This window comes from Lepidochelys kempii, chromosome 1 (assembly GCF_965140285.1).
Source record: "Lepidochelys kempii isolate rLepKem1 chromosome 1, rLepKem1.hap1, whole genome shotgun sequence".
Classification (NCBI taxonomy): domain Eukaryota; kingdom Metazoa; phylum Chordata; order Testudines; family Cheloniidae; genus Lepidochelys; species Lepidochelys kempii.
Window position 1 is genome coordinate 134,875,261 of NC_136380.1, and position 20,965 is coordinate 134,896,225.

A 20,965-nucleotide genomic window follows, 5' to 3' on the forward strand; every position below is an offset into this window, starting at 1 on the left:
TCTGTATTTAATCATGCAATGTATAAGCAAATAAAAAAAATTTTCCTCTAAGCTTATAGAAACTTTTAAATTTTAAGAATAATTGAAATGTACTAACGTCAAGAAATTGAACAGTGCACCAACATTGGGTGGACCCCAGTATTAAACAGTGTTACGGTGGGCCTTAGAGTGTTAACCCTAGTCCTTTAGTTCAAATGGTTGTTTTTTCACCTTTGCCCTCACAAACTGAAGCACAGTGTCAGAGAGATCCAAAGATTGGCCAGTGGCATTTTCAAGTGGTAAAATAGCAAACGATGTCAGTCTCTCATCAGCAATCGTCGATCAAAGATACGTTTTAATGAGCATGAGTTTCAAAAAGCTGCGCTCCCCACTTGCGACTGTCCAGTTTGGCCAACAGTGCCCCTCTGCCATGTACATTGGCCAAACTGGACCTTCTCTACGTAAAAGAATAAATGGATACAAATCAGACGTCAAGAATTAGAACATTCAAAAACCAGTCGGTCACTCGATTACAGTCCTAAAAGTTGCAATTCTTCAACAAAAGAACTTCAAAAACAGACTCCAACGAGAGACTGCTGAATTGGAAATAATTTGCAAACTGGATACAATTAACTTAGGCTTGAATAAAGACTGGGAGTGGATGTGTCATTACACAAAGTAAAACTATTTCCCCTTGTTTATTTCCCCTCCTACTGTTCTTGTAAAGTGCTGGAAATGGCCCACCTTGATTATCACTACGAAAGGTCGTCCACCCCCCGCTCTCCTGCTGGTAATAGCTCACCTTTCCTGATCACTCTTGTTATAGTCTGTATGGGAACACCCATTGTTTCATGTTCTCTCTGTATATAAAATCTCCCCACTATATTTTCCACTGTATGCATCCGATAAAGTGAGCTGTAGCTCACGAAAGCTTATGCTCGAATAAATTGGTTAGTCTCTAAGGTGCCACAAGTACTCCTGTTCTTTTTATGGATACAGACTAACACGGCTGCTACTCTGAAACCTAACATTGTCTGTGAGGATCTTCCACCTGATAGTTGATGCTAAAAACAGGATGTTTATCCTTTTGCAGTACTCTGAAGAGAGATACTGAATCTAAAGACGATGATGCTACATCTGGCACAACCAGGTTGAGAGAATGGCAGCCACAAGGCACAAAAGCTCTTGGATTCAGCACAAGGATCCTTGCCTGGACGCTACTGTTTCTTCCTTTCACGTTCATGCCATTGTTGTAACCTTGGCCACGGCAGTCCCGAAGCTTTTATTTTATTCTCATTTAAAACATTCATAGTTCTGCTAGGTCTTTTCCAGTAGAGTCATCCACGCACCGGAAACAGATAAAGCATTCGTTTACGTGGCTACAGCCTCCCTCATCAACAAATCTTATTGTAAACATCTTTCCACTGGGTCTAATATCAGGAATGCAGACCATTTTTATGGCATAGTACTTCGTTTTGCTGAGCTGCATCAATATGTTATCAAACACCTTCCATTCCATAAAGTCAATCAATTTGTTTTGAATAATTTTGCTGCAGTAATGGTCCATAGCTTCTTTACAAACACTCTAGGTACGTGCTCACGCATAACATCATCGTATTTCCCCAGGAGTTCTACGAAACTGAGGAAATTACCATTATGCTCAGTGAACAATTTATGTGGCGAGCCCTGGAAAGCCAGATTATTCTTTGCTAGGAAGAGGATAATTGAGATCAGATGCTTGAGCACATTCCTCCAGTGCTGGGTATCTGCATTAATGTTGCACTGGTTTTCTTCATATGTGCATTTATTCAGCTTGAGTCTGGACTCGACCTCCATCCATTTGGAGTAAGCTGTAAAATGGCCAGGTGACTTTTCATGTTGCTTCAGAGAATCCACTAAATTATGGCAGTGATTGTAACCGGAAAGTGCAAGCAGTGTCTTGGCATTCTTGTCAATTATTTTGTAACAAAAACAGAATGTGTTGTCCATTGATTTTGAGTAGCTAACACCGATTCAGTTTCTCACCATTCTCAAACACTCTTTCGCAGTGTGACTTAGAGAAGTGTTGCTTCTGCTTATTTGCTGGAAATGTTATATTCTCGATTTTTCCTGGCCCGTTCAAAATTGTACTAATCATTATCAGCAGAGTTTAGGATCACTGGCCATAAAGCAGGATCTGATGTATTGATTTGTGGTGTGCATGTTTTTTCTCACTGCTCTTTCTGTCATCACTGAGACTGATTCATTATTGTTTCTCTCCTTTTCATGTAAACCAGATTTTTCTTTATCATCACTCTCCTTTACAGTGCCAGGAAAACTGGACGATTCTCCATCACTTTGCTCATCTTTCATTTCTTCTTTTCAGGTAAATCTGTTAATTCCTTAGTAATAGGACTTCCATTATTTATGCTTCGCTCCTCAATTTCTTCTGCACTGGGACAATCGGTATTGCCTAAAGCCTGGTCTATGTTCTGCTTCAGATGTTTTCCCATTAAATTTGCCCCTTGCTGCAAACTGGATTGCAGTTGAGCTTTTCCCTTCCTATACTGAGCTCCTCAAGGCTTCTTCGGGGGCATCTTTCATTTCCTACAAGGGAAAACAAACAATATTAGGGAGAGCAAAAGTCTATGTTCTGCAGTCTTAGAAAGTCCTCAAACATTACGTGTTAAGCATGACAAAAGAAGTAACAGTATTTCTGTTATGTTGTTGCATAGATAGGGGTTTGATAGATATCTCTGGCGTCTCATTAAATATGTCCTTTATTAATCGCTACTTAAACTCTTCAAGTCTTAAAACACAAGTACGCTTTCACAATTATACAAAACAAGGTTCGCAGTATTGCAGTTGGGCTCTCGCTTCACTTCAGTTTGTTCTTTATATCTCGCTGACTGACTGGCGAATCCCCACCCTTTTATACTCACAAGGGCCCGGCTGACCACTTTGTAGGAGGTTTGAGGAAAATGTAGTTCTCAAAGTCTGGAAGGTTCCATGAGATTCTACAAAGGTCCAGAACATTGTAAAAATTGAATCCACATATGGAATACCTGAAATGTTTTACTTCAAACATCCTGTTTTCCCTTTGTCGCTAACAACAAAAACTGTACCCCTAGCCCGGCACCCCAGGTGATTGCCTGGCTCGCTTGGCCCTAAATACATTCCTGTGTGGGATTGGTGGGACTCTGTGAGTGTGTGTGTGAATTAAGAATCCATGAAAGAAGGAGGGCACTGAATGCTCACAGGAAGACAGAAATAGGATTATACTTACTTTCAAGGGTATAAGCTGACTGTTAGAGCTACAGATTCCATTTTAAATAAATGTGGGTGAGATACATAGTAGGCTCATATGGTGTCTGCTACAGGTAAAGTTGCAAAAACATTTCTGCAGTATCCCCTCGTTTTCATATGCTTATTTCCTGAAACTTTTGTTTTGCACTGAAATTTTCCATACATAGCCTCTATCCCAGTTTTTTGTGTGTGTGTGATGCTTGAGCAAACTCCTTCCATCTCCTTTAGATTTGAAAGTCTAGAGTGGAAAGGCTATGTTCTTCACCGTGTATGTAAGACTTTAGCACCATTTACACTTTGAAACTTGTGCAGGAAGGACTATGTACGTCAGCATATGCTATGTTAAGCTTAAAAAACGCTTTGAGAATTGTACAGCCTATTTTACTGCATCTTTAAACCTAAGTATTTTTGTTCTTTGTCTGATTTTAATCTATTGTGTGCTTTCTTCTCAGGTTTCTAGCAGAATACCATGATGACTTCTTCCCAGAGTCTGCTTATGTAGCTGCATGTGAAGCTTACTACAGCACCAAGAATCCTCGGGCAATCTACTGAAGCTTTTAGTGAACAATAAATCCTACTGTACGTAGCCCATGGCTATGCTGCTTTGCCACATAGCTACGAGATGAAGATGAAAGGGAATTTGAATGGCCTTTTTCAGATAGGAAGAAAGGAGTCGCTTCTATGACTACTGGATTCGTTAGCAGAGATGGACCACGTCTTGTTTCAGAGCCGTGCAAAGATTAAATTCTGAATTGCTCCAAGTGTTGCATGTAAGCTGCACTGCTAGAAGAAGCCCTGCACTGATTTCTAATGCATAGGACTGCATATAGTTCTTATTAAGAAGGGTGGGGGGGAAAGCAGGTGCATTAGCAGTGGGACGTTTTCATAAAAACAAATACCACATGCTGTCTTTCATTTTAACGTGAACTGTTTTCAGCATGAAAAGTAAAACTGGCTTCACTCTCGTGTAAGGAGAATGCATAACTGGCATCCAGTGGATTTCGTTTCACACACAGAACCCATACTTCATTTTGTGCAACGGTCATGGCAGGAAAGAGTGCTGTATATAGAGGAAGAATTGCATAGCTATTTTATTGTCCTGGTCTCTGAGTCAAGGAAGTAGTTTTCTGTGGCTTAAGTGAAAAATGTAGCTTGCTTTTTCTTTTAAAAAGGTATCTGTTTCTTACCCATAGTAGGTTGCCACTGTTACGAGTGCAGACCTCACCCGTGATTTGTCTTATCCATGTCTGAATGATTCCTAAAGGCATCAAAGAACAGGATGTTCTAACTGCTTCTCACAGAGGAAGCATAGAGTGAATAAAGTGACAGCAATTACTTTTGACAAACTTTTTTCTTAATAAAGAAACTGGTTGGTAATTGAAGGTGTGATATTTGGGTGGATGATCTCAAAAATGGAGTTTTGTTTGGGTTTTCTTAGTATATTTTCACTAAATATTATTATGTAGAGAATGAGGGGTGGACTGTAAAAATGGCACCTTTTTATTGTACAATTCTGCTGTCTGTCATTTAAACCAGAGGCACATCTTAGATTTATACTGACAAATTTTACTCTCTTTAGCACTGCAAAACTCATGTAGCTGTGTGAGAATGAGCTGGATTCTGTTATCCCTCTGACAATACATATTTGGCAGAATTAACTAAACCAATTCTGTTTATCTTGGGTACTTCCGTTACTGTGAGTGCCTACAATCATTAACGTATTTATCCTTACAACACCCCTGTGAGGTAGAGAAGTGCTGTTATCCCCATCTTGGAGATGGGGAATCTGAAGCACAGAGAGGCAAGTGACTTGCCCCAAAACACAAGAAACCTGAGCACAAAATTGACCCAAGGTCTCCCAAGTCCTGGGCTAGTGCACCAATCACTGGTCAGTCCTTATTCCCTTGAAGTACCTCAATTACAGAACGATTGCCTGTGATTCTGGAGCCAAAAAGAACCCACTTGAACTTGCAGATCTTGGAGTAAGTAAAACCATCTCTTTACATGTAAATCACAAATATATTCTGTAAGGAGTAACCCAGATCTGAAGAAAGAGCTTGGTGTAAGCTTGAAAGCTTCTTTCTCACCCCAACAGAAGTTGGGCCAATTAAAGATATTACCTCACCCACCTTGTGTGTCCAATATCCTGGGACGAACACAGCTACAGCAGCACTGCATTACCAGTTAATGCCACTTGTCAAGAGTGGAATGGCATGGAAAGCCTTTGAACTGAAAAGCTAGAGATGACCTTGGTTTTAGTGAATGAGACTCTGCAAAAGAAAAACTTCTACATAGACGTAACGTCAGCGTAGCTACACTCATTTTGGATCCATACCAAAATGAGATTTGGAGACCCTTATTTCTAAAGGTTCATTTAGTGGTGCTATTTTTTAATTGTATTCCTGTACTACCAAGTTTCCCAGGCTATCGTCTCCATTCCAAAACTGTAGAGATTCTGAATCTGTAGTACAAGCTCACAATCCTCTTTAATATGGGACACTCCTGTCATAAACTTGATACAGCAGGTAAAAAATACCATTCAAATATTAATGTCTAACAAGATATTAAGCTTAGAATATTGCTGAAACTCCATCCTTAATCCTTTCCATTGTGGCAGAGTATTGCAGTGCATATGATAGGTCAAATCTTTTTTCCCTATCAATGCCTAAGAATAAGAGGGCAGACTGAGAGTAGAATTTAAATCTTATTGCATGGTTATGTTTTAACTGTAACAGTGACATTTTGTGCATGCCATAATTATTTATTAATGTCTGTATTCAGTTATCTCAGTGATTTGAGAAGCAGCATAGGTAGTATCTGCATGCATTGTGCCTGGTTCAAACCAGTTGTATGAGCAACTCATTTTCATGAGTAGCCACTTCTTTTGCATCCTATAAATCTGCTGCAACATGTGAGAGCCTGGTCGAAGTATTCATTGATTTGTGTTGAGTATAACACTAAAGGCAACCTGCAAATCTTCCTACAAAATGTCTTCATCTGGAGCAATATGTGACTTGTCCATTTATGAGGACTATTTGCCACATTACCAGATTCCTCAAAGGGAGCAGAGAGACTTGCAGGCTATCTTTTCATACCTATGGTTTAATTATAGTGGTACTGAAGAAGCTGCTATAGGTGAAGGTTAGAGAGCATTTTGGTTACTTGTAATATGTTTTGTAGGCTGCTTGTTTTTAAAAAGAAAATCCTCCCAACAGAAATACTTTGGTTATGCTTAGATCTCACGTGTGTGGCTGAGTAGGAGGTAGTTTTTACTAATTGTTTGTTTTTTAATCAAAGTTTAATATGGATTTTTATACTTTTTACTGTGAGTAAGTCACTAGTGCACAGTTATCGAATTACTCTGGCATTAAATATCTGCTGTTTTTAATAAAATTTTTTGAAATGTACAATTGATATAAACAGCAACTAATTGGATTTTTTGTAAGGATTTTACTCACTGACGGATGATATGATGCACACAGTATATATGCAGTATTGCCAACCCCAATCATTCTGAAATCATGAGTTATGCCCCCAAAAGTCATGAGATTGGCTTACATATCATGTTTACCTTCTGTTTTTGGGTCTCTAAGGTATACATGGGTCAAGTTTTTATGCTTTTCACTGCAACTATGAGTTAGAAAACTCCCCCCCCCCTTTTTTTTTAAATAAGAGCTGAGATTTTCAGCTAATCACAGGCCTCCAAGAGCTGGGACTTTAGGAAAGTATCAGAAGATTGGCAATAAAATTGTGAGTTGTCAACACTGCATTGTTGCAGGATGCCATTACATTCAACACACACTTTGCAGTTTTTCTGATGCAAACAGATGTGGGACATAACTCTGCTTCCAATAGGAGTGTTTTTCAGGTAAGAAGTAGTTGCTTAGACAAAATTGTACTTTATAAAATGGCCTACCTATGCCAAAAGGATATATCTATAGTTTATGGAGCAAATAATACATTTTTATGACTTTAAGTTTGCTTGCAATGAATATTAATGTCTAGGTAAATAGTGTATCAGCACGAAATTACACTTCTTTAGAAAGAAAGAAACAAACAAGATGACATTGTGACACTCTTGAATTACTGATATAGTGGTGACGTTGTTCATATTGCTCCTGATCCCCTCCTGAATGTTTCAATTTCTTTTGCTTATCATAAGAATAAGGGGAAAAAAGTTACCAACTGATATTGTCTTAATCCTCTTTATTACTGAACCCAGAAGAGACAGGAACTAACTTGTTCTTTCTATCACGGATCAAGCACACACACTATGTATTAGCAACAGTGCAAGCTGACTTGAGGCACTATAGTTGCTTGTGGCTAATGATATTTGGATCCTCTGTAAGTTAGAGCCCCATTGATTATAAATCCCTCCTCTGCCCTTGCACCAAACTTATTACAGATGTCCATGTGCATCACCATATTACTAAACAAGAACAACCAAAAAGATGACGTCTTTAAATGGAGGACAAAAGCTAAAAAGAAAAAAAAATGCCCAGAACATGGAAGAAGCATAATATTTGCCAATTTTGTCTATGCAAATAACTGGGTAATTTATTTGGGTAATTTATTGTTTGCAGGAAGAAGCGGCTCTGTGTGGCTTGAAAGCTTGTCTGGAAGCATTTTGGCCAGATGGCAAGTATAAATGTCTTCAGAGATGCTGGGTTGAGGAGCATGCTGTATGGCAGCTCCTTCCAAACCATTAGGAAAGATGTAGTTAGTAATTCCTTCCCCAGAACCAGTTTCATTGTTCTTGCCAATGTGGGAGATTCGATGTCTCCAGCCAGAGGATACTGGCTGTAGTATCCCCTTGTGCTTAGGGAGCGCACACAGCCACATTGCCTTCTATGCAAAAACATTGGAGGATGGGAAAGGGGCTACTCTGCTGTCTTTTTTTACCCACATGCCCCTATGCACCAATAATAGAATGGCCCTAATTTTAGCACAAAAGGGATGAAAGCCAACTATTGGACCCAATATAGCCAACAGCACTAACTTCAGACAAATAAATGTATTAAATGCTAATTAGTGAGTAATGGAAAGGGTTAAGATGCTAGTGAGAAAAATACAAAGACTATTATTTTATTATCGGCTGGGATAGAAGATATAGCCAAGGGTTCATATGATTCAAAAACTATTGAAGACTGCTGTACAACAAATGGGCATTTTTATTATTAAGCACAGATAACATCAGTGATTTGGGGAAGGACAAATGTAGTTCCAGTCTTTATGAAGGTGAAAAGGAACTCATCACCATATTCACATTGTGCTGAAATTCATGTGAAATTTACACTTTGTACCAAAGATCTTGACTGCCCCCCCCTTTTTTTTTTACGATGGTCCCTGTCTCTAAATAATGCTTTCTGGCTGTTTAAAGATTTTTTTAAATTGGGGTTGAAACTGCTGCAAGTAACAGTAAGAAGTAGTCAGTGCCAGCAAATGTCAAAACACCAGTACAGCTTTCTTAGGGTATGTCTATACTGCAGCTGGGAGAAGTCTCCCAGCCCAGGTAGGTTGACTTGCGCTAGAAGGGTTCAAGCTAGCATGCTTAAAAATAGTAGTGTGGACATTATGGCTTGGGCTGTGAAGCCTGGGGAAGAGGTGAGCTTGGGAGCCCAAGCTCTGGCCCGAGCTGCAACATTGAAGCACCATTTACAGAGCTATTTACATAAGCTGCTGATCTGGACTGGACATAAGCTGCTGATCTGGGGGCTTCCTCCCAGATGCAGTGTAGACATGCCCGTAGAAGCCAAGTTCATTCAGGGCTTGTATGTCAGCTGGAGAAGATGAGGAAATCGTGGCAGCCAAGATGAGGAAACTGAACAAGTGAGTCAAATGGAAGTGTAAATTATATCTACATATGAGGGGGAAGAAAGATTGATGAAGACTTCACTAACTATGCCTGTAAAAATGCTAGGGAAGGGGCCCTGCACTGTTCAGTAATGCAGTGACCACATCTGCAAACCCCACACGTAAAAGATTTGGAGATGCTGGAGGTATCCCTGCTGCTTCTGGCAAAATGTAAGAATCACCCATTAGAACAAGATATTTTTTTGGGATGGGGAAAACTGCTGTTATTCTAACAAAAGTGCAGAGGGAGATTAGAGTTTCCACCTGAGATTTGGGCTTCCTAATAGAGGATTAAATTGAACACCAAATGGTGTTCAATCTGTGTGCTTGTCAATAATTAAAGAGTACTGCCTCTTTCATAGGCAATAATCAGTTTGGGGTTCAGTAAAGGGAAGTGAATTCCAAGTCCCATCAAACTGGTAGATGTTTTTATTACTGTGAAAATGGAGGTGAAGGATTCAAACTGTAAATGAAGGAAGATTGTTTCCAAAGGGGCTGTTCAAGCATTGAAAAGGAAATGGTTTAACCTAGTTTTTTGAACAATAATAGTTTAACATAGGGGTTCTCAAACTTCATTGAATCACAACCCCTTGTGTCAGCAAAATTACCACATGACCCCGGGTTGAGGGGAGGGGGCTGGAGCCTGAGCCCTGGGTCAGGGTGGAGCTCAGGCTTCAGCTTCAGCCCTGGGTCCCATTAAGTAATGCTGTCCCTGGCAACCCCATTAAAATGGGGTCATGACCACTTTGTGGTCCCGACCCACAATTTGAGAACCAAAACAACTTTTGGACCTTTCTTATTTCCTTGTCTTTGTTTTAAGGCAGAATTGGGAGGGAGCTCAGATTCTCCATATGTATTGTAACACCACAAGCCATGCTAATTTCTAGAGTGGGAAGCATAAGAGAGAGGCTGGAAATCCGGTCAAGGTTATAAAACAATTTCCCTCTCACCAGTATGAGAACCCCATTTTCATGAATTTTGGGGTAGATATTTTTTTCAAGTCACATAACATGAAGTGTTTTTTTCTGCTTTAGTTGAAGAATGTAAGGGTGTAGTGATCAACGGCTCGATGTCTAGTTGGCAGCCAGTATCAAGCAGAGTACCCCAGGGGTCGGTCTTGGGGCTGGTTTTGTTCAACATCTTTATTAATGATCTGGATGATGGGCTGAACTGCACCCTCAGCAAATTTGCAGATGACTCTAAGCTGAGGGGAGAGGTAGATACACTGGAGGGTAGGGATCCAGAGTGACCTAGACAAATTGGAGGATTGGGCCAAAAGAAGTCTGATGAGGACAAGTGCAGAGTCCTGCACTTAAGACGGAAGAATCTCATGCACTGCTACAGGCTGGGGACCGACGGGCTAAGCAGCAGTTCTTCAGAAAAGGACCTGTGATTCAATGAAGTGGACGAGAAACTGGATATGAGTCAGCAGTGTGCCCTTGTTGCCAAGAAGGCTAATGGCATATTGGAGAGTGTCCAGTGGAGGGTAACGAAAATGATCAGGGGCCTGGGGCACATGACTTATGAGGAGAGGCTGAGGGAACTGGGCTTATTTAGTCTGCAGAAATTAAGGGTGAGGGGGGATTTGATAGCAGCCTTGAACTACTTGAAGGGGGGTTCCAAAGAGGATGGAGCTTGGCTGTTCTCAGTGGTGGCAGATGACAACAAGGAGCAATGGTCTCAAGTTGCAGTGGGGGGAGGTCTAGGTTGGATCTTAGGAAACACTATTTCACTGGGAGGGTGGTGAAGCCCTGGAATGGGTTATCCAGGGTGGTGAAGCCCTGGAATGGTGGAAGCTCCATCTTTAGAGGTTTTTAAGGCCTGGCTTGACAAAGCCCTGGCTGGAATGATTTAGTTGGTGTTGGTCCTGCTTTGAGCAGGGGGTTGGACTAGATGACCTCCTGAGGTCTTTTCCAACCATGATATTCTATGGTTCTATGAAGTTGACTAGGCCAAGCCTACATTAAAAACATAGGTTGACTTAGCTGTGTCGCTGAGGGCTGTGCTATATCCACACTGCTGACTCAGATAGTTAAGCTGATCTAACCTCTGGTGTAGCTTGATGGAAGAATTCTGTCAGCCTAGCTACCACCTGCTAGCTTGGTGCATTAACTATAGCAATGGGAGAACCTCCCCCTGTGCTGTAGGGAGAGTCTGTACTGAAGCACTACAGCCGGCAGTGTTTTTGTTGCTGGCAAGTAGCTTGACAGTTATGAGTACAGGAGTCATTTGGACAAGAGAAAATGCAGTAGCCAATCAGAAAAGAAATACTTGCAAAATGTGCAAATCTACGTATTCTGGCTGTAATGGTTATCCAGTTAGAGTACAGAGATTTACATACTGTGTGGTTATTGAGAAATAACAGCATAATGATGAACACAAATAGACTAGTTGTATTATAAGATATTGCCTAATTGATTTGTGCAGTCACACATTAGTAATTATACAGCATCCCTTCACCTTGACAGAGACCAAAATTCTATTTTGATATAATAATATTTGAATGGAAAAAAGATATCTGGTCAACCTATGGTGTACAGCTTAATGTTGATATCTTAATGTCTGTCAGTGCTATGATAGGAATACTTTTTATGTTTAGAATAACTGAGGGGCGGATGTCTGGCCAGAAGCTTTGAGGTGAAGTGAATTTGTTTTATTACTTAATCTTAAGAGCTGTCGATAAGTTACTACTTCTGTTTCAAGCTTTTATAATATATCACGAACATGCAGATGCTGACATTTCTCTCTCCTTCCTAATTTGGAAACAGATAAGATGAAAAATAAAGTACAAGATTTCTTCTGTTAGTAAAATTGATCTGTGTGCATATCTGTTTAAATATGCAAAAGCATGCAGTTGTCATTATCATGAGTCAATAATTAACACATGTTGTCATGCTGTACCTGAGCTCTGTGTCACTGTTTTTAATTAAAACATTTATTTAGAAGACTAATTTGGGAGCTCAAAAATATTTCCAACCAATGAGACTAAGCTCTCATTACTGTGTCATGCTTAAATAAGTAGTAAGGTAATCATGGTATAGGTACTTGGAGGCACATAAGTTGACGAGTTGTAGGCAACATGAGTTCATAAACAGTATGTGCCAAACTTAATTGCTTTCTTTACAATTTCAGTAGATAATGGACATAACCTAGCTAGATTTCTGTAAAGGTTCAATGGGTTACCACATGAGTCTAATTAATTAAGTTAAATGATAGTTTGAATAAACATAATTGTGGTGTTAATACAAAATTGGCTGAACCACAATAAATAGAGAACAACTATAAATGGTAAAATAGCAAAGTGGGGCTCAGCAGGGATCTGTATTGGAACTAGTATTTTTACATTTCTTCTTACGTGATCTAGAATAATAACAGAAGTAAAAACTGTACATTAATCAGATTCACAGATGCTACCATATAGCGAGTGATTTCAAAGGAAGTGCTTGTTAGAGACAAACTATGGAATGTGTTAATCCAATTTAGAGAAATGAGAAACACGGAGATTTTTGAGAAATGCAAGGCAATTTTGTAAGCTAAGATAACACTAATGTAAGTAGCCACTGGAGTCGATAGATTACTGCTTTTGCCAGCTGACAAGAATACGTTTTCTATAACTCTGCCTCATGTCATATAATAGGCCAGATAATTCAGCTCAGGCTTTAACAGCAATCTTGTGTGTCACACTCTTTTTTTCCTCAGAAGTAGAGCTGGCTGGAGGACAACAATTAAAGTAAGTGACAACTTTTGTAATTTGTTTCCATGCTACATTGGAGTGAAAGACAAATCTTTTCACAAAACAGAATTGTGTTGAAATGTCCATTTTCATATGGTCATGTCAGGTTTTCAGTTTGTGTCTTGGCGTTCCTCTGTCTCTCTCTGGAAGTGACCAAGGAGACTATACCTCAAACCTTCCCATTGAAAACTGCATCAAAATCAATTCAACTCTGGCAAAAGGAGCAAATGGAACAACCTGAATCCCTCATTGTGGGGAAGGACTTTGCACAAAACCAGAGGAGAAGGTTGCTGTGCTTCCAAATTTTCTGAAAAAGAGTGATATTGCAGATAAATATGAGAAGGAGAAATCCTCCTCATTGATGTATGTGGCAGATGTTAGGGGCTTAGGAATGTACAATAGATTGTGCACAAAGAGTAGATCAAGCTGCTAAACAAAGCCATCTAAAGCTTTTGAGATTATTGTGATCCATGAAATATTGTCACTTTACAAGAAACCAGCTGACAAGGAAAACCACTGACTATTCCTTGTGCCCTTGGGCAAGTCACTCAATCTCTCTCTGTGCCTCAGTGCATCTGTAAAGGGGGGATAACTACACTTCCCTACCTCACAGGGGTATTTCTAAAAATTGTGAAGTGCTTGGTCGCTGTGATGTGGGTGGGTGGGGGGTGACATGGGTACAATAGATATCTAGATACTTTTCCAAATGAAACTGGTAGCAAGCAGTGAAAGAACTGAAGTGCATGTACAAAACTGTGGCAAGGCATTAAGACCAAAAAAATAGCACCCTTCCCGTCCCCCCCCCAACCCTACTTGACAGTTGAAGCATGGAGGCCAAGAACTGATCTGGCACAGAATGAGTTACCCCCTGAAAGTGGTCCCTTTCAGTGCTGGGGTGGGAACGTATTGATGGATGAGACAAAGGAGCTTGCGGTATCTTTCTTTAAAGAAATAGAGGGTGTTATATGAAATAAAAATTGTTCCTGCAACACACTCCTCTATTTTCAGAGGGGAAAACAGGATAGTGCACACACACGGCTGCTCCCGCTGCCATGGCCGTTGCATTATACGGGTTGGGGTGCTATTACATAATGTGCCATGGACACACATTCAAAAGGTTCTCCTTAAACCCGAACTATTAAAACATGATCTCTGTTTATTTTTTATGCAAAGCACTGTTTTGGGGACATTTTGTTCTGTCTCTCATTAGCATAATATTTTCTTTTCCACTTCCTGTTTGTATGTTACGGTCATTTTTTTACATGTTTTCCCCATGGTTTTCTAATCCTTTCCTAATGAGGAAGACCACTGGGGTCAGAAGAAAGGTACATCACTTTAGAAGTCCATGTAAGTTTTCAAAACGATTGAGCAGTTTTCTGTTTAAGACTATTGGCTTGTTTCACATCTCTTGGTGAATGTGGCATGCAAATTAACCATGCAGCACCAGGGGTAGGGAACTCACTCAGGATCCCTGGGGAAGAAGCAGTTTGCTGGGTATGCAAAACTTCTGAAAATCAGGCTCTTTCTTTAAGGTTTCTAAATGCAGAGTTAGAGGCCAAATTTAGCTCCTTCCCCTTCCCGTTTTTAAAAATGCCTCCCAATAAACTTATATGTAATTTTGTTTATTATTGAATGCACAACCCACAATATAATGGTAGAATACTCTTTAATCAGTAGCCTGTAAAAATTAAAGAAAAATGTTAGATGGAAAATGTTACATTGACAAGTGCGGTTGTATTTGTTCTCTTTGTTCTATGCAGGAGCGTAGCCATGGGTGGGCCTGGGTTGGCTGTGAGCACGCATGACTACCTAAATCTGCTCAGGGTGTAGTACTGCTAGGTGTAGCTATTACTAATAGTTAAGCAGCAGTGATTTTCAACAAAGTGGATGACCAGCTGTCTACCGTGGAGTAAGAATGGACTTTATTTTGGGATTCTACCACAGAGATTCCTGGAGAACAACTAGGACTAAAGAGAATTTAAAAAATGCTGGATTACAGATGATAACTTCAAATTATGGGTGGGGGAAAGGTGTAGTGCTGATGGGAAGGCCAGAGGCAAGTCACTGAAGGGAGGAGGAAATGGGTAGTAGAGGCAAAGAAGCTTGTTGAAAAAGCAGTCAAGAAGTCTGGTAAAATGATCATAATCAATAGTGAAATAATATGGCACTGTGCATTGAGGAAGCCTTTGAAAGACATGACCAGAAATGTGAATCTGAGACTTTGAAGGCCTCAGTTGGACATCTGTTCTCATGGCTTCTGCCAGTTAAGGACAAAAACAGAGAACACTGCCAGGATATTGATGCACAACTTAAGCATTGGGGTGAGCATTTTTGTAAAGTAATGAATGGATACCTACCAGAATGTAAACTATCACTTCATCCAAAATGAACCCCGCAGAAAGAAGCTTGGTGTCACTGTCCACAGCATCACTTCCTCTAAACATTTTCTGAAATAACAACTCACCGGATCTTCACAATATTTCATCTGAACTGCTTAAGAGTAGAGATCTGGACTTGGCTCAATGGCTTCATAGAGTTGTCTTAAAAGTTTGAGAAACGGGTCACATTTTAGAAGATTGGGAAAGGGGGGGCTGCGTCTTCCCTTTTTTTTAAAAAATGAGCGAGAGCAGCGTGCTCAGATCATAGGGAATTAATGCTGCTGACAGTCCCAGGGACGGTGTTTATGATCATACCGTTGAGCCAACTGAAATTTTGTCTTAACCCAAAAACAAGAGACAACCAGTGTGGTTTCTGCACCGGTTGATTTACAATCCATGCAATTTATGTTGTATGGAATGTTACTGAAAAACAAGTATAGCAACAAAAGGGAGTTATTAGACTTTGTTTATAGACTTTGCAGCTGCTTTTGACTTACTGCGTCAAACAATACTACAAATACTTCCACACCAGTATGGGGTGTCTGAGCACTTAGTGTGCCTAGTGCGGGAAAGGTACCACAGTATATTTAGCTGTAGGCAGGCCAATGGATGAATTAGGCTGGTTTTCAGTATCAGCAGGAGTACACCAGGGATGTTTCTCTCACCTACCTTAGTTAATAGTTTCATAGACTATCTGATGACAAAGCTGATGGAGGCCAAAGTAGGCGATGTGAAATTTTGAGATTTGTCTTTAGAGGATCTCTAGTATTTGGATGATATTACCCGATTCTGAGAGGCTACCGACCAAGTACAGTTAATGCTGAAAGAGCTGTGAAAAACTGCAGAATCTATGGGACTTAAAATCAGTAGTGATAAAACCTGTCTTCCATAAAACAGAAATCAATGATCTGCCAGCACTGCATTTGGATGGTAATGACACTGAATGGATGAATAGTTGTATCTATCTGGGTAGTCAGTTGACAGAAGGAGGTTCTATAACTGAAGTAATCATGTCAGACTGGTCTTGCATCAGTGGCATTTCAGCATCTTCAAAGGCCTCTATTTAGATGGTGGGATGTCTGTGTGACAACTAAGATATAAGTATTCAACACGGTAGTAATGACAGCTCTGTTACATGGAGCAGAAACGTAGCTGGAAAAACAGCTGAGGAGAGAGAACTAAACAGTTTTCACTGTCCAAAGTTATGGTGTATTTTTAACATCCATTGGTTTGATTTCTTCACAAATGAAGAGCTTCTTAGACACTTCCAGCAAGTTGCAGTCTTGCATCAGTTGAGAACAAGATGACTGCAATGATAGGGTTATGTCCAATGTGCAGAAGAAGGTACGCTTTGACAGAAGGCTTATAGAGCTGAAACTGAAGGAAGTAGAGCATGAGCCAATCACAAATGAGGTTGGAAGATGCAATTTTGAGGAATTTAAGAAGCCTAAATCTTCCCATACTGACTCTTGCTGAAGGAAGAAAACTTTCAAGGGATCATTTAAGCTTATAAATTCAGAATTGATAAATGATCAATTCTACATGCCACCATGGCTACACTCTGTAGCAACATGAATATGCTGCGCTGTACTACTACCAGGTACTCCTGAGCATTACTCAGGCACCTGAAATCCAGGATGGATTGACACTTTGTCACATCAGAAAGCTATGCTCCACCAGCTCTGCCGTGTCATTTTGAGCCACCCTGTGCATGTGCCTAGTTTGGCAAGTGAAGCCTCACATCCAACAGCACCATGGCCAGAAAGAGGGCAGGGTGCAGTGTCATGGCCCCACCTGTGTGCAGAAAGACGAGTCACGTGCTGCTGTGGTGGGCTCCTCCAACTTGGTGAGTGGTGAGAGCCAATGGGCTGGAGCCGGGAGCTAGGCCCAGCCCCTGGGGACAGAAGTACTTCTACTGGGTGAATGCCTGGTGCTTGCTGTCCAATTCCCCTCCCCCCAGGACCTTCCTTCCACAATGGCCTCACATTCTCTCTTCCCCCTCCCCAGAGAGAGGGCTTGTCCTCATGCACACAGGGGAGGGGGAGGTGCCTATCCACCCTGTGCATCTGGAGAGCCCTTCTCTGCAGAGCTGGGATCCTGGTCACTCCCCCCACCCTGCTACAGAACCACCCTCCCTAGAGAGTCGACACAGACCCTCCTCCTCCCTGAGTGGGTGTTGAGGCAGCTCCTCTGCCTCATGGGGCCCACACCTTATTTCGCACTCCCAGAGGCCATAGCTGTGTGTACCAGGGGCAGGCATCTCCTCCAGTCAGATAAGTTTCTCTTGCTTCTTCCCTACCGTAGATCCAGGGAGTTGGGCAGGCTTGGACTCAGGTGGCTAGTCTGTGCTGCAGCATCCACACCGCTATTTTTAGTGTGCTAGTCTGAGCAGGGCTAGTGCGAGTCTGTCATTTACCATCCACTATATGTTAGGGCCCACCCAAGTTTCCATTCCGCACTACACCACTGGTTCTATGTGGTTTGTATTGTTTTACAGCCCATTTTAAAAAGGAATCCAAAGTAATCACTATATTTTTGGCCTGCCACAAAATATATTAACATTTTTCACCCCGTCTATATATGTCTTAAAAGTATGTGTAACAGGACCATGTATTTTGTTTCCATTAGAACAAAGCTGGTTTGTTTGGTGGTGGTTTTTTTTAAAATATTTAGGCTTGAGTGAACTGAAAGGGGAAAGGGACAACTAAGATATAAGTATTCAACATGGTATTAACGACAGCTCTGTTACATGGAGCAGAAACGTTGTAGGAGTTGTAGACCAAGCTGGATGAGCAAGCATCTCAGAGAGGTGATTAAGAAAAAGCAGAATTCCTACAAGGAGTGGAAGATGGGAGGGATCAGCAAGGAAAGTTACCTTATTGAAGTCAGAACATGTAGGGATAAAGTGAGAAAGGCCAAAAGCCATATAGAGTTGGACCTTGCAAAGGGAATTAAAACCAATAGTAAAAGGTTCTATAAATAAGAAAAAACAAAGAAAGAAGTGGGACCGCAAAATACTGAGGATGGAGTAGAGGTTAAGGATAATCTAGGCATGGCCCAATATCTAAACAAATACTTTTGCCTCAGTCTTTAATGAGGCTAATGAGGAGCTTAGGGATAATGGTAGCATGACAAATGGGAATGAGGATATGGAGATAGATATTACCACATCTGAGGTAGAAGCCAAACTCGAACAGCTTAATGGGACTAAATTGAGGGGCCCAGATAATCTTCATCCAAGAACATTAAAGGAACTGGCACATGAAATTGCAAGCCCATTAGCAAGAATTTTTAATGAATCTGTAAACTCAGGGGTTGTATTGTATGACTGGAGAATTGCTAACATAGTTCCTATTTTTAAGAAAGGGGGGAAAAAAAGTGATCCGGGTAACTACAGGCATGTTAGTTTGACATCTGTAGCATGCAAGGTCTTGGAAAAAATTTTGAAGGCGAAAGTAGTTAAGGACATTGAGGTCAATGGTAATTGGGACAAAATACAACATGGTTTTACAAAAGGTAGATCATGTCAAACCAACCTGATCTCCTTCTTTGAGAAGGTAACAGTTTTTTTAGACAAAGGAAATGCCGTGGATCTAATTTTACCTCGATTTCAGTAAGGCATTTGATACGGTTCCACATGGGGAATTACTAACTAAATTGGAAAAGATGGGGATCAACATGAAAATTGATCAGTGGATAAGGAACTGGTTAAAGGGGAGACTACAACGGGTCACACTGAAAGGTGAACTGTCAGGCTGGAAGGAAGTTATTAGTGGAGTTCCTCATGGATTGGTTTTGGGACAAATCTTATTTAATCTTTTTATTAATGACCTTGGCACAAAAAGTGGGAATGTGCTAATAAAGTTTGCAGATGACACAAAGCTGGGAGGTATTGCCAATACAGAGAAGGACCAGGATATCATATGGGAAGATCTGGATGACCTTGTAAACTGAAGCAATAGTAATAGGATGAAATTTAATAGTGAAAAGTGCAAAGCCATGCATTTAGGGATTGTCATAAATAGAAAGGGAAGGGTAAACACCTTTAAAATCCCTCCTGGCCAGAGGAAAAATCCTTTCACCTGTAAAGGGTTAAGAAGCTAGGATAACCTCGCTGGCAACTGACCAAAATGACCAACGAGGAGACAATATATTTTCAAAGCTGGGGTGGCGGGGAGAAACAAAGGCTCTCTCTGTCTGTGTGATGCTTTTGCCGGGAACAGAAAAGGAATGGAGTCTTAGAACTTAGTAAGCAATCTAGCTAGATATGCATTAGATTCTGTTTTGTTTAAATGGCTGATAAAATAGCTGTGCTGAATGGAATGTATATTCCTGTTTTTGTGTCTTTTCGTAACTTAAGGTTTTGCCTAGAGGGATTCTCTGTTTTGAATCTGATTATCCTGTAAGGTATTTACCATCCTGATTTTAACAGAGGTGATTCTTTTACTATTTTTCTTCAATTAAAATTCTTCTTTTAAGAACCTGCTTGCTTTTTCATTGTTCTTAAGATCCAAGGGTTTGGGTCTGTGTTCACCTATGCAAATTGGTGAGGATTTTTATCAAGCCTTCCCCAGGAAAGGGGCTGTAGGGTTTGGGGAGGATTTTGGGGGGAAAGACATTTCAAGCAGGTTCTTTCCCTTTTATATACATGTTAGACGCTTGGTGGTGGCAGCAATAAAGTCCAAGGGCAAAAGGTAAAATAGTTTGTACCTTGGGGAAGTTTTAACCTAAGCTGGTAAAAATAAGCTTAGGGGGTTTTCATGCAGGTCCCCACATCTGTACCCTAGAGTTCAGAGTGGGGAAGGAACCTTGACAGGGATTAATAACAAGAATTTTTGTTATAAACTGGAGACACATCACTTTGAAGTAACAAAGGAGGAGAAGGACCTCGGAGTATTGGTTGATCACAGGATGACTATGAGCCACCAATGTGATATGGCTGTGAAAAAAGCTAATGTGATCTTGGGATGCAGCAGGCGAGGTATTTCCAGTAGAGATAAGGAGGTGATAGTACCGTTATACAAGGCACTGGTGAGACTCAACTGGAATATTATGTGCAGTTCTGGTCTCCCATGTTTAAAGAAGGATGAATTCAAACTGGAACCGGTACAGAGAAGGGCTACTAGGATGATCCGAGGAATGGAAAGCATGTCTTATGAAAAGAGACTCAAAGAGCTTGGCTTGTTTAGCCTAACCAAAAGAAGGCTAAGGGGAGATATGATTGCTCTCTATAAATATATAGAGGGATAAATACGAGGGAGGGAGAGGAATTATTTAAGCTCAGTACCAATGTGGACACAAGAACAAATGGATATAAACTGACCATCAGGAAGTTTAGACTTGAAATTAGACAAAGGTTTCTAAGAAGTGAAGTTCTGGAACAGCCTTCCAAGGGGAGTAGTGGGGGCAAAAGACATATCTGGCTTCAAGACTAAGCCTGATAAGTTTATGGAGGGGATGGTATGATGGGATAGCCTAATTGTGGCAATTAATTGATCTTTGACTATTAGCAGTAAATATGCCCAATGGCCTGTGATGGGTTGTTAGATGGGATGGGATCTGAGTTACTACAGAGAATTCTTTCCTGGGTGTCTGGCTGGTGAGTCTTGCCCACGTGCTCAGGGTTTAGCTGATCGTATTTGGGGTCAGGACGGAATTTTCCTCCAGGGCAGATTGGCAGAGGCCCTGGGGGTTTTTTGCCTTCCTCTGCAGTGTGGGGCATGGGTCACTTGCTGGA

At 40.8% G+C, this 20,965-nt stretch overlaps 1 protein-coding gene across 3 annotated transcripts in view; it reads left to right on the top strand.

The window, feature by feature from the left end:
• MSL3 (MSL complex subunit 3) overlaps positions 1-6,179 on the top strand; it is a 39,521-nt gene extending 33,342 nt beyond the window's left edge. The window contains exons 13-14 of one of the 3 annotated variants that reach the window (XM_073354829.2): positions 2,256-2,344; positions 3,717-3,810. In XM_073354829.2, coding sequence (XP_073210930.1) covers positions 2,256-2,344; positions 3,717-3,724 — 97 coding nt within the window. In that variant the 3' untranslated portion in view covers positions 3,725-3,810. Of the gene's footprint in view, positions 1-2,255; positions 2,345-3,716 lie in introns of all 3 variants that reach the window. The other 2 variants (XM_073354838.2, XM_073354823.2) reach the window with 2 other exon arrangements.
• Positions 6,180-20,965: the final 14,786 nt, after the last annotated feature.